This window comes from Panicum virgatum, chromosome 2K (genome assembly GCF_016808335.1).
Source record: "Panicum virgatum strain AP13 chromosome 2K, P.virgatum_v5, whole genome shotgun sequence".
NCBI classification, from domain to species: domain Eukaryota; kingdom Viridiplantae; phylum Streptophyta; class Magnoliopsida; order Poales; family Poaceae; genus Panicum; species Panicum virgatum.
The window spans coordinates 3,226,703-3,240,868 of NC_053137.1; the positions used below are offsets into that span (position 1 = coordinate 3,226,703).

The 14,166-nt window shown below is 51.2% G+C and overlaps 2 protein-coding genes across 2 annotated transcripts; one reads left to right on the forward strand and one right to left on the reverse strand.

Annotated features, from left to right (window-relative positions):
• Positions 1 to 11,016: 11,016 nt before the first annotated feature.
• LOC120661252 (cytochrome P450 716A1-like) lies at positions 11,017 to 11,831 on the forward strand. Its single transcript, XM_039940018.1, has 2 exons — positions 11,017 to 11,553; positions 11,671 to 11,831. Exons 1-2 carry the CDS (start codon positions 11,202 to 11,204, stop codon positions 11,811 to 11,813), a joined length of 495 nt encoding a protein of 164 aa, XP_039795952.1. The 5' UTR covers positions 11,017 to 11,201; the 3' UTR covers positions 11,814 to 11,831.
• Positions 11,832 to 11,998: 167 nt separating this feature from the next.
• LOC120661243 (L-type lectin-domain containing receptor kinase SIT2-like) lies at positions 11,999 to 14,166 on the reverse strand. The gene has a single exon (XM_039940011.1). The coding sequence runs from the start codon at positions 14,056 to 14,058 to the stop codon at positions 12,037 to 12,039; it is 2,022 nt and encodes a 673-aa protein (XP_039795945.1). The 5' UTR covers positions 14,059 to 14,166; the 3' UTR covers positions 11,999 to 12,036.

Sequence of the window (14,166 nt, forward strand, 5' to 3'; positions counted from 1 at the left end):
CGTCGGATTAACCGGCGCTACGCAGTTTTCTAGCAGCTTTTCTCCAACGGCTCTATTCGTGTGAGCTGCCTATATATACCCCTCCAATGGGTCATTTTGCACTCTCTTAACACTAGGCAACATTCATACACTCATACATTGTTGAGAGTCATCTTGAGCTTCATCTTCCACATATTTGTTCATTCAATCAATCAAGAAGCAAGACTAAGGACTTGAGTAGAGAGAAGCTTGTGTGCATCTGTTCTTGGTGATTGGTTCTTGCTCAAGTGAAGGCCCTAGCTTGTTACTCTTGGTGATTGGCAGCACCTAGGCGATCTTGCTGATTGAAGGTGTTTCTTCCGGAGCTTGCCAACGATTGTGGGAGCCCGAAGAAGTTTGTACGTGGCTTGAGCTCCACCACGCCGGGATGGTGAACGGAGACTATTAGTGAGCGCCCTCGTCTCGGTGACTTGGGAGGTGACAAGACTCTTAGTGAGTGTCACAACGTGGATTAGGGGTGTGTGCCAACACATCGACACCACGGGAAAAAATCCGGTTGTCTCTTGCCCACTCTTTACTTTCAAGCACTTACTTTCATGCAATTAATCATGTGCTTGACCTTAGAGATCATAGCTTAGCTCTACCTTGCTTAGTTTCATATCTAGTTGTATCTTTATAAGCTTGTGTTGTTTGCTTAGCTAGCCGGTTGGTGAATTGATCCTTACTAGTATTGCATAGGTTAAGGTTGCTTTACCTTGTTTTAGAAATTTGAAAAAGGCCCAATTCACCCCCCTCTTGGTCCATCGATCCTTACAGCTTGCTCCACTGAGTATATGACATCATCTGAGTTAAGCTATTTTGATTTGAAAAACTGAAAACATGATCACCCTGTTTTGGCTACTAGCATGTTAGGGCTTGTCGATATGCTTTGCTATCTTATTCATGCTAGTGTAGCCTTTTTGTTCAGCAATTCATACTTGAAATGATCTAAATCTGATAAAATTGCTTGAACTGCTCTTGAAATGGATTGAAAAGATCCAGGTGGGATTGCTTGTCGCACTGATCGAGCTTTCGGGACGGCTCACTTTGCACTTGTGAGAACCCGGGCAAGGCTGTGCATGACTGAAACGAGTGCTTTAAGCTTCTGATTGTCTTTTGGCATAGGCTTGGCCTCGTTGCTAAGTAAAGCATGACAAGCTTTCAACCCCTGGCATTAAGAATTGATTGCTATAAATTTGATTGAAAAATGGATGTTGGCAACTTGTTTTTGGCTGGTTTGGCTCACCTGTATGAGTTTGATTAGCACTGCTTTCCATTCCCTACTTATTAGTGCTAGATCATGGGTGATGCTTTTATTTCTCCTAAACTGATCTTGCCTAGCTCTAGACTGATTTGATATACCCTGTTGAGCTAGATACAGGTCTTGTTTATGGATGCACACGTGCTTGAGACTAGATGTTGCTCATATCTTTGTATCCCTGAATGCTTTCACTTACACCTCCTGCATCGCATTCATTGCATAGCATCTGTTCAGGGGGAGTCTCAGCTTCAGGGGGGAGCTTTAGGTCTTTTTAGGCTTGATGTGTGCATGTGCCAACAACGGGGAGAATTTTGGGAGAAGTGATCGAACAAGGGGGGGGGACTTATTTGATTTTTGAAAAACTTGTTGTGCACAGGGCTTTGAGAGTGCATCATTTTGGTAGAGTTGCACTTGTGAGAGGGAAAAGCTTTGCTTGGGGAGTTTCTGCTTTGGTTTTGGCTCCTGGTTTCCTCGTTTTCCCTCTGCTTCTTGCATGACTGCGTCGAGCGTTACCTCTGCATTTGAGGAGTCATGTTTTGGCTTTTGATCGATTGCGTCGAGCCATTGCCCTTGTCTTAGGGGATCGATCTATGCTTGAGTAAGTGACTGGTTTTGCCTTTCTGAGCTTTGTGTCACTTGCTTGAGTTCTTCACTTTCTATTTCTCTTTATCACTTCTCTGTTTTCAGGTGGCGTGTTGACAATGCACTCATCAAGGGGGAGATTGAGGAATGTTGAGTATTCTATCCTGTTTGTGATGAGTGAATTGTCAACCGTGCGGTGTGATCATACGCTTGGTCTTTGGATTCCAGGTACACGGGCGTCGAGTGTCGACGGAGAGTTGCCGCAGAGGAGCTCGGGCCGGGCGGCAACTGTGGCGTCCACTCCTGGATCGAGGGTGCAAGCGGCGACGGAAGGCGGGTTTCTTGGTTTGCGCCACAAAACCAAGGAGGCGGACGGCGGTTGAAGACGCCAAGTCATGGAGGCACGGGCGTCGGTCTCGGGACTGACGGAGGCGACGGGCGTCGACGGCATCTAGGGCCTTGCTGCAGGTGAGGAGGTGTCGGGCGGCGTCTAGGGCCGTCAGGATGCCGAGGTGGGAACGGCGTCTAGGGCCACGGCGTGGAGGCGGGAATCTTCCCGCGCGTGAGGTTTTGGCGGTTTTGTCAAAACCGGCCACCTACCCGGGTTTCGCGGACCCTCCAAAACCGCGGACCGGATCTTCGTCGACGTGGCGGCATCGCAGCAAAGACTTCGAGTCGAAGAAAGAAGCTCCGCCGTCGATCGAGGCTGTACAGCGGTGTCGGTACCCCAGGACTAGGGTACCCCCTCTTGCTGTGTCTAGGCAAGAGCCTTGTGGTTATCCTTGATTACGTCCAAACAGCCGGACCCCTGCAGTCCGGAGCCCTGTTCACCCGACAACGGTCCCGAATCCGGCCCCAGCTGGGGAAGGTCTGGGAGCACCACGTGTTCCGGAAGAAGCAGGCGCTCAGCCCGAATAGCCGGGGCCTCTAGACCTCCCGTGGAGGTCCGGACCCCCGCGGAGTCCCGGACCCCCCATGGGGTCCCGGACCCCTGTATAGTAACCGGACCCCTCACTAAGGGAAGGAATTGACACCCCGCCCGGGGAGGTCCAGAGCTGCCACGTGTCTGCAAGCACAGACGCGTATATAAGGCCGCTTGGTCTCCATACTAAGGTTCACCTACCACTACATTCATTGCGGTAGGTGGACGCCCGCATTGATATAGCAGAAGCCGAGGCGATTCTTTGACCAGGGGACACTATTGATCGCGTATTACCAAGACGTGTAGTGGAGCAGCTGGCGCCGCCCACACCGCGCCTGTCAGTCTGCCATGACAGATGGACACGACGGCTCGGCTTCACCCATTATGACGCCTACATAATAGACTCAACAGGCCACGCCGCAAGCTACGTTTCCCCAACGGGCACCTTGCTGACGGGACAAGAGAAGACCCCCCCTGAGTCAGAGAGGCAGCAGGGCATGGAAGCATATCGGAGAAAAGATTCACAACTACTGTAGCCATTTAAGTACTCTGCGCAGTATGCTACACAATCACGTTGGGCCCACTTGTCGGGGCCTCAACGACCAATGTATCCGCACCCCTTGATCTATAAAAGGCGGGCGCCCGCTAGAAGAAAACTCAGGCTGAAAAAAGGCCAAGGCCCGTCAGAGGATAGGTTCATACATAACCAAGAACAATACTTCTCCCAGTGGATGTAGGGTATTACGCTCCGGCGGCCCGAACCACTCTAGATCGTGTGTTCTTGTGTGCTTGCCTCAGTGCTGGATTAGCCTAACCGCCTAGTACTTCCCCGAGTCCTCCCTCACTGGGAATAGGCGGGTGCGTTCCGCCACCCGGCTGTGGGTACCCTAAAATTCCCACGACATTTGGCGCCGTCCGTGGGGAGGTCAGGCGTTGGCTGGATCTTCAGGCTTCTGAGCTATGTTCATCCTCTGCAACGGCGAACGAGAAGATGAAGGAAAGCAGGGTGACACCCACGCCACATGCCATGGCACCGGCGCGGCAACGCCCACAGATCGGCGGCGCACGGCAGCGGCGCCTACTGTGTGTCGCCACTACGACACCTCAGAGCCGGCGCGGCGGCGCACAGCGGAGGCACCGCTGGGCGCTGCCGCCCCTCCATCGACTCAAGGTTTTCTCTCAAGCAACGGCGACGCTTCCTCCGCGGTGGCATGGTGTCGGCTCAAGGCTTTCTCTCAACATGGAGCCTGGAGCCAACGGCCATCCCGGAGGAAGTTGGCCGTGTCGTCGTGTCGTCTCCGGCACCACCCGAGGTGCTTGGTGCTGCTGCAGACAGGACCCCGCCACTAGGCGCGGGGGTCCCTGGCGCTAGCACCAAGGACAAGCCAGCGAACGACCGCCCTTCTCCATGCTCCGTGCTCGTCCATACGAGCACCCATTCTCCTGCTGCGCCAGGACGGAAAACCAGGTTCTGCCGTGGCAAGCGGCAGGCGGGCTGGCACCCTGTGGCGGACGGCGACGGCAGGGGGCCTCTCCCATTCAAAGCCAAAGAATTTGTCTCATGCTACCTAAGCATATGAAAGCTCTTAGGCAAGGAGTGGTCCCCCGAGCTCCCGAGGTGATGCTAGATGATGCAGTTCAGGCACATCTAAGGCGCCTTCGCCTCCGACGACTATGAAGAATCCAGGAGTAGCGGTACCACTTCCAATCAGAGAAGGACATACTGTATAGAATGCAGCCGAAGGTTACTCCTAAGATAAGACTAAGAAAATTCCTCCTTTGTAATAACGTGGCGCCTACGTGTGAGTCCAGAGCGGTCAAGGTCCGACCTTGTAAACCCGACCTCTGGCCCTATCACACAAACAAGCAAAAAGCGGTCCGGAGCGGTAGAGGTCCGACCTCGTAATCCCGACCTCTGATGTATACTATGACAACCACAATAATAAAGGAGTTTTTCTTTCTCAGTTTTATCTAGGCTCCACCTTGATTGCATTTATTCGCCTTGGTTTAACTATTCTTTCCTCTTAAGCGGAATCTTCCTTTTATTGCTAACAATCCAAGTTAAGTTGCTGGCCAGGTGGGGACACCTCTTCTAGCTGGAAGGCAGTTCGGACCCCTAAGGACCTGCTCTGGAGAAGTAGTACTCGTATCCTGGGGTAGAGAAGCTCCGCGTAGCTTAGCCTGGTAATGTACCCTAAGTTTACGTACTTCACTACCCTGTTACAAGTACTCTAGTACCCGAGACTGCTGCCTTTAAAGGTCCCGGGCTCCCTTCTAGTATAAGGCTTGGTTTCTCGCACCTTACTATGAGGTCCGGTGACATATTTCATCGGGTCGTCAGCAACATCTCAAGTCCACTCCGGTGGCCTGCTCCGGCGGAGACCGCTCGCCACGGTCGACTCAAGTCCACTCCGGTGGCCCGCTCCGGCGGAGACCGCTCGCCACGGTCGTCTCAAGTCCACTCCGGTGGCCCGCTCCGGCGGAGACCGCTCGCCACGGTCGTCTCAAGTCCACTCCGGTGGCCCGCTCCGGCGGGGACCGCTCACCACGGTAGTCTCAAGTCCACTCCGGTGGCCCGCTCCGGCGGAGACCGCTCGCCACGGTCGTCTCAAGTCCACTCCGGTGGCCCGCTCCGGCGGAGACCGCTCGCCACGGTCGACTCAAGTCCACTCCGGTGGCCCGCTCCGGCGGAGACCGCTCGCCACGATCGCCAAGAGCCGGGTCCGGGAAGTGGTGCATGCTCCCTGAGCGATCCGAGGTCTGTGTAGCCACTTAGCTTGGTTCCGCACCCTAAGCCTACACCTTCGTCGCCCTGTGGAGAGCGCTCTATTACCTGAACCTGGCAACCGGTGTACCGGCCTCAGGGGTCTGGAGCGCCCGCTCTCTGCATGAGCACACCAACACAATCAAGTTTGCGTGGAAACACATCACGATAGTAGGCCCCACTCGCGGGTTCGTACCTCTCCCGAGGTGGGCCCGGGGGCCACTGTCGGTACCCCAGGACTGGGGTACCCCCTCTTGCTATGTCTAGGCAAGAGCCTTGTGGTTATCCTTGACTACGTCCAAATAGCCGGACCCCTGCGGTCCGGAGCCCTGTTCACCCGACAACGGTCCCGAACCCGTCCCCCGGCTGGGGAAGGTCTGGGAGCACCACGTGTTCCGGAAGAAGCAGGCGCTCAGCCCGAACAGCCGGGGGCTCCGGACCTCCCGTGGAGGTCCGGACCCCCGCGGAGTCCCGGACCCCCCATGGGGTCCCGGACCCCCTGTATAGTAACTGGACCCCTCACTAAGGAAAGGAATTGACACCCCGCCCGGGGAGGTCCGGAGCTGCCACGTGTCTGCAAGCACAGATGCGTATATAAGGCCGCTTGGTCTCCATACTAAGGTTCACCTACCACTGCATTTATTGCGGTAGGTGGACGCCCGCATTGATATAGCAGAAGCCGAGGCGATTCTTTGACCAGGGGACACTATTGATCGCGTATTACCAAGACGTGTAGTGGAGCCGCTGGCGCCGCCCACACCGCGCCTGTCAGTCTGCCATGACAGATGGACACGCTGGCTCGGCTTCACCCATTATGACGCCTACATAATAGCCTCAACAGGCCACGCCGCAAGCTACGTTTCCCCAACGGGCACCTTGCTGACGGGACAAGAGAAGACCCCCCTGAGTCAGAGAGGCAGCAGGGCATGAAAGCATATCGGAGAAAAGATTCACAACTACTGTAGCCATTTAAGTACTCTGCGCAGTATGCTACTCAGTCACGTTGGGCCTACTTGTCGGGGCCTCAACGACCAATGTATCCGCACCCCTTGATCTATAAAAGGGGGGCGCCCGCTAGAAGAAAACTCAGGCTGAAAAAAGGCCAAGGCCCGTCAGAGGATAGGTTCATACATAACCAAGAACAATACTTCTCCCAGTGGATGTAGCGTATTACGCTCCGGCGGCCCGAACCACTCTAGATCGTGTGTTCTTGTGTGCTTGCCTCAGTGCTGGATTAGCCTAACCGCCTAGTACTTCCCCGAGTCCTCCCTCACTGGGAATAGGCGGGTGCGTTCCACCACCCGGCTGTGGATACCCTAAAATTCCCACGACAAGCGGGGTGCTGCTGACCCGACCGGTCTGACCGGTCCCCTGGACTGGTCTGACCAGTCTGGCCGCAGCAGCCGGGTATAAATACCCCCACCAGCCCGTGGCTGGTTGAGTCTCTTGAGTCTTTTGTTTTCTCTTCGTTTTTCCTTCTCCCTGCCCCTGCTCTAGGTTAGGGCCAAGGACTCCAACGCAACGAGAGTTTGATTATAGCTATTCTCTCCAATCTAGTGGGTGGATGATGGGCGGATGGGTCTAGCTGTTGTATAGGTGAATTCCTCTGAGAATTAATGGATGAAATTTGTTTGTGATTCACTTGTGTGTGCTGAGCATCTCGTCCTCCCCTTCTCTCTTGCGTTTTTGGGTTCAATTTTCCTCTTTTGGTGTGTTTCTTGTTTGGAGGAGACCAACCCTTGATTTCGTGGTTTGATGAACTCTTTGGAACGATTCCCATGCTTATAGCCTAGTGCTAAACCCCCTGGAATCATGGGTTCTCATGAATTGGCGATTTTGTGTTCTTGAGAAAACCCCAATCCACTTTGACCTTTCCTCGATTTCTCTCGATTCGTGAACCTTTTGGGTGAGATCTTTTGGGGATTTGTTCACAGGGTAGTAACGAAGCTTTCCTCCAAGTTTGGTTGGATTTGAACTTCGTTTGCTCGAGATTCGTGGTTTGAAGGTTTGTTTGCGGGTTTTCTGGACGAGACTGGTCAGACCGGTGGGCGAGACCGGTCAGTCAGGGTTTGAATTGCCCGACCGGTCAGACCGATCCAGTGCACCGGTCAAACCGGTCTGTGTGTGTTGTGCTGCGATTTGTGAAGTTTCTCTTGCCTTTGCTTCCGCGCTGCGACCTGGGTCTTTTGCTTCGAGATAGCTTGTCCATAGCTATTCTCGCCATAGTCACAGGATTCGGGGTCGATGCCTCGTCCCACGACCCGGGAACACCGTTCCGATTCGTGGGTCAGGGTCGAAGAGGGTCAGTGTCCCATTCAAGGTTGGATCGTGTCCCGATTTGAAAGGGGTCGCAGCACCATTGCTAGCAGATTTAATTAGGATAAGGATGTTAAGGACAGTGGATTCGTGTGGCTTTTGTTAGACAATGAGCTGAGTACGTGTAGCATGGTCTAAATGTACTCTTCTATACGTTTCTTATATGCTTGTGCAGATTAGTTTCTTCATTAGTAGCACATATATAGTTTTTGTCTTTATAAAGACACATCGACCCGAATATATCGATCCCGATGAATCAAGGTCGCGTTCCACATAATAATTTATCGTTCCATAGAGGTATACCCCCTTCGTACCACAATTTTATAAAGTGACGACCCTCGACCCTGTTCCTCGACCCGGTCGACCGAGGAACTTTGTGACTATGATTCTCGCTGGCCTAGGTTCGAGGGCTTGCGGTGATTTTGGGACATTGGCCGATGTTTCAAATTTCGAGAGAAATTTTGATCGGCTCCCATTCACCCTCTCTGGTCACCAGTTTCGGTCCCTCGCTCTAGCTGCCCGGGGCGACGACAAGGGCCAAGCCATGGGTGCTGAAGTCGAGGTAGCTGGAGACGATGCCGAAGACGAAGGACTGCACCGTGCCATCCGGGGACGCGTGGAGGCGCAGGGGAGCCGGGTGGAAGGCGTGGCCTTTCTGGTGGGTCGTGCCGTTGGTGAGCTCGAGGAGGCCGGTCGCGGTGACCGTGGCGCCGCCGTCGAGGGTGAGGTTTGCGCCGGTGAAGCTGGTGTAGACGAATTGGTCGCCGTTGCTGCCGTCGGCAGCTAAGGATCCAATAAGGCCATGGCCAAGGAAGAGGATGGGGAGTAGATGGCAGATGAGCATGTGTGCTACCATTCATGCGACTGAAATGTTTCCCTCTATGGTGGTGTAGTATACTGAGTGCTGTGGGTTCTCGGAAGCTAGAGGCAAAGAAAATTTCAAAGCAGACTAATTTTGTTTGAGATGATGACACACCGCTAAAAAAATTTGGCCAATCAAACAAATTGAGGTGTCATCCAATAAGTTAAAATTTTCAAATCACAGGTAGCTATCGAGTGTGAACTGGTGAACACATTGGCAGGCACGCATGCATGTTTGAAAATCGGAGTAGGAGAGAACGTGGACGACCGGCCGGCCGGAGAAGGCTACACGAAATGATCAATAATCAAGTCAGTCTCAGTCAAAAGTCACCGAGAGTTATCCGCCATAAGCTAACTGCCAAGATAACAGACTAAAAGTAGATTGTGTATGATTAGCCTATCAACCGTGCTCCCGCACGGGCTAATTATATTTACTAATATAAAAATAAAGTTTATAGGTAATAATTATAATTATCTATCTCATGCCCTCTTTCATCTATTGAATATTCTAACATATACTCTAAAATACATATTTATCATTATCTAGTTGCAATAGATTTCATTTTGCATCACATCTCTATTTGTATTTGATATATATTTAATTTGAGCCATTTGTTTATGTATTGATATTCTTATCTCTTCCATTATATATGAATACATGGCGACACATATCGTTGGTAGTACTTTTATATAAATAATAATATAAATAATATATTATAATGATATAAATAGTAATTTAAAATTTTATATTGTGCACTTTAATATTTTTTATAATTATATAATTTAGATTCAGATTTAGAGATTACTTTAATTTTTAAAAATGATATAATTGGATAGTTTATATGCAAGTTTAGAGGATTCTTTGTATTAATTTTATAATAGCATATGTGGGTAATTTACAAAAAAATTAGGGGTTACTGTAGATTTTTTATAATGGCAGAGGTGGTAATTTAGATACATGTTGACAGGATTACTTTAGTCTATTTTTATAATAGCGGAGGTGTGTAATTTATTAGGAAAGATAACAGATCCAATAACTATTATGAATTAGAGTTGTCGGTTTGATGGCCAGATTTATGATTTTGGTGAGAATTTCTCTAATTTTTTAGAGTGCCCACCTAGAATTCTAAGTGGCTTCATGTTGAGGCTTAAAATGAGCCTCCAATTAGTAGTAGCAAGATAAGATTGGCTATACTAATTAGGACGCCTGTCAAACCACAAGAGGTGAAAAAGCATTTTACAGCATGTAGCATGTTGAAAATCATTTGTATTGAGGTTTTAGCCAGCTTTGTGTTGGTGCAAGCGTTGCGATTTATTAATACTATATGTTTTGCATCGAGATAAGAGATATCATATATTCCAGGAGTTCCCTCAATTTGAAGACTGAATGATATGAGTCCAAAGGTCTTTTTCGGACTGAAAGATTAGTACCGCCCGAATCTTCTTAATTATATATCTGAATTTTGTTAGTGATGTGCTACCTGCTTAATTGCCCCAATCATCTATACAGGTGTCATTAAATATAATACTGATGCAGTTGTGAAATTAGGTTGCCTACTGCAGCTGCAACTTGTTCATCCCTGGTCACGCTGACAGTGAAGCTGACGTTTGCCGTCCCCACACAAGGCATGTTTCTCTTTCTTTTTACTATTAATACACTATAGGCACGCTTGCAGCCAAAGAATTTCCGGTTCCTATGTTTGAAATAACAAAGGTGTCAAATCAGTCCACGCATGCTATATATACAAAATAGTTACAAGAAAATCATAGGATACTAGGAACAATTTAATTCTATCGTTCCTTGAGAGAGCTTGGGTTCTTTTGCTGCTGTTGTCTCATTTTTTTTCCTTTTTTGTTTTGTTTTGTTTTTGTTTTGTTAGTGTTTGCGCCCCTACTTTTGAAAATTTTAACTTATAACATCAAAGGATTTTAAATCAAACTTGATAGCAGAAGATCAGCTCGTGGCTCTCACTAGAATGGTGCAACTTTCTTTCTTATTACCAAATATAGCTATATAAAGCAACTAACAAAAATCCAAAGCATGTGAGTAGGTAACTAGGTATAGATACACAACATAAAGGTGTATGCAGTGTTCAAAATTTCGGCGAAATTTCGCCGAAATTTCGTGAATTTCGGCCTTTTTTGGCTCATGACGAAATTGGCCCATTCGTTTTTATATATTTCGGCCCGTTTGAATTGGATCCGGTTCCTATCGGTACAGCAGCCCAAGCCCATCCTATTGGTAACCTAGTTCCCCTAAATCTCGATACAGCAGCGTAGGGTTTCATTTTTGGTTCATTTTTTCCCCTCCCGGTTCACTTCGGCGGCGGCGGCGGCGCCTCTCGAGCGACGAGTGCGGCCTCCAACGCGTTCGAGGGCCACCTCCCCGACTCCATCGCGCAGCTCGGCTCGCTAGTCTACCTCGCCGCGTCTGGCAACCGGCCCTCCGGTGAGGTACCCGCTTGGCTTGGCATCCGATGGCCCGGCGGGAGCTGTCGGCGGAGTTCCAGCAGCTGGTGCAGGGCATCTGGGCGGTCCCGCTAGACTTGCCATTCACCAGGTTCAGACGGTGCCTCGCCGCCAGCTGGCGCGGGCGGCGCGCTGTCGCGGGGGTCATCGAGGAGAGGAGGGCCAAGCTGGAGTGCGGGGAGACCTTGCCGGCCGACGACATCGTCACCCACATGCTCTCCAGGGGCCTCCCTGATGAGGAGATCACGGACAACGTCATGTTCCTCATGGTCGCCGTGCACGACACCACCGCCGCCCTCATCACCTTCCTCCTCCAGCACCTCAACGCCAACAAGGACGCCTACGCCAAAGTTCTCGAGGGTAATTTAATTTCCACTTTGCATTTACGAATTTCAATCCAGTTTTGGCCAAGCAAGCACTCGTGCTGATGGATTCATTACAATTCCAACCATGGATATCTGATGGATCGAGGAGCAGAGCAACAAGAAATCGTGCGGAGCAAGAAGCCAGGGGAGGCCCTGTCGTGGGACGACCTCGGCAGGATGCGCTACACCTGGGCGGCGGCGATGGAGACGCTCCGGATGGGCCCGCCGACAGCTCCCGCCGGACGGCCGGTCTGACAAAAATTCGCCCGGAATTTCGGCCGAAATTTTCAAAAAATTTCGATGATTTCTGCCAAAATTTGTTCAAATTTGAACGTGCCTGTTTGACCGGCAGGAACAAAATTTCGTCCAAATTTCGCGAATTTCGGTCATTTCGGACCTGGGCGAAAATTTTTGCAAAACAAAATCGAAAACCCTGGGTGTATGTCAAAACCACTAGCACAAAGGTTGGAAATTCTTCTTATCTTTCTTGCACAAGGTTGGAAACGCTATCGACTGATGAAGGATACGACATGATGTATGAGTCGAACCCTTCATTCTGCATCAGTGTCAGCATTTGGAAGCTTAGATGTGCTGGAACCAGCTCTGGCACTGCCAATTCACCGTTTAGGTATTGCAGGACTTGCCGCATACTGGGCCTTGCCTCGGGAAAGGGATGAGAGCACAACAATCCTACCTTCAGTGCTATGCATGCCTCATCGACATTGTAGTCACCTTGGAGCTTGGCATCCACCGCACCAATTAGCGATGTTTGTTTCCAATGCTCGACCACCCAATCCACCAACATGAGTTGGTTGTCTTCTGAATCCTGCATGATGGGCTTTTGCCCACAGATGACCTCAAGAACGAATGTGCCAAAGGCAAATACATCGGTCAAAGTGGTCGCCTTACTGGTGCATCCAAGCTCAGGGGCAAGGTATCCTATGGTGCCAACAACATGTGAGGTTTGTGGGTTGTCACTGTGGTCATACAGCATAGCAAGCCCAAAGTCTCCTAACCGACCATTCATACCACTGTCAAGTAGCACATTGCTCGCCTTGATGTCGCGGTGGACGACAACCTTTTCCCATTCCTCATGGAGGTAGATCAAGCCTGATGCAATGCCTTTGATGATGCCAAGCCTCTGCACCCAATTGAGTGTACCCTTGCTCTCTTGGCAATACAAATACTTATCCAGGCTCCCATTCGACATGTACTCATATACCAGAAGCAGTTCACCTTTCCGACGGCAATAACCCAGTAACTGAACAAGGTAAGGATGTTGCATGCGCCCGATGCTAACAATCTCAGCAACAAATTCCTTCATGCCCTGCTTCGAGTTGTGTGACACCCTCTTCACCGCGATCTCACATTTAGACACCGGAAGGACTCCCCTGTACACTTTCCCAAACCCTCCTACTCCCAATAGATTTTTGTTCTTGAATCCTTCTGTGGCACTGAATAAATCCTTGTACGAGAACCGATGTGGTCCGAACTCAACTTCCCAATCTTCCCTTAGCTCACAGTACCTTAGCTGCCTTCGCCTAAGTAGAACAAGAACCACACCCACAAACAGGACCACTGCTGCTGTGACTATTGGTAGGACGATTTCCATGACCTTGGATCTTGGTTTTGGGAACTCACGGGGTAGCTTGGGCAGCTTGGCGATGTTGATGGCCGGCGCAGGACCATCCATGGCAAAGCTCCATCCAAGAACATAGTGCCTTGAGCTGACTAATCCTGTGGACGATGAGAAGCCGATGTATGCCATGTCGGGGATCACCGTCGAGAGGTCGTGTGTTGCCGAGAGAAGCGGCCTGGCAGGTTTGCCCATCTTGAGGGGAGCCAGGGTCACGTTGATCTTCTTGGCCTGGCCGTCGTAGTCCACCCACACCTGCATCGCCTCGTGGCTGATCAGCGTCAGGCTGTGGAAGTCGCCGTCGCCGCCGCCGTCGTGGTAGCCGGCGTTGGTGGAGTCCACCGAGACAAGGCTGTTGATGTCGATCCCGACATGGTTGTCGCTGATGTCCCTGAACTCGTTGTTCTGCATCGTGTCGAGCTCGACGGCGAAGACGCGGTTGGTGTCGTTGCCGTTGTTGCTGCCGTTGAGGAGGCCGAGGTACTGCGCCGCCATGGCCCCCGAGAAGTCCTTGCTCGACGCGACGAAGAAGGCGAGGCCGTTGGCGCTCACGTCGGGGTAGGCGGAGAGGATGCCGAACACGAAAGAGGTGGAGAAGGACCTCGCCGCGCTGCTGTTGGACGACGCCGCGTCGCGGAAGCGCAGCGGCGTGGGATGGATGGCATGGCCTTTGAGCCGGAGCGTGCCGTTGGTGAGCTCCAGGAGGCCGCTCCCCTTGACGGTAGCTGCGCCGTCGAGGATGAGGTTGCTGCCGGCGAAGCCGGAGTACACGAGCTGCTGATCGTCGCCGGCGGTGAGGGCGACAAGGTTGAGGCCCACCAGGAGGAAGCATGCAGCTAGAAGCTGCTGCTTGTTTCCAGGCATGGAGGTCACTTTGTGTTTGTTGGATTGAGTGAGTGAGGCTAATTGCGCTTGTGCAGACTGCAGAGCGAGGCAAGCAAAGCTGTGGGAATTGCGCTTCACACTCTGAAC

Coding starts and splice junctions, on each gene's coding strand:
- LOC120661252 (XM_039940018.1), top strand. CDS start 11,202: ATGGCCCGGCGGGAGCTGTCGGCGGAGTTCCAGCAGCTGGTGCAGGGC. Junction 11,554..11,670: donor CTACGCCAAAGTTCTCGAGG/GTAATTTAATTT, acceptor ATCGAGGAGCAG/AGCAACAAGAAATCGTGCGG.
- LOC120661243 (XM_039940011.1), bottom strand. CDS start 14,058: ATGCCTGGAAACAAGCAGCAGCTTCTAGCTGCATGCTTCCTCCTGGTG.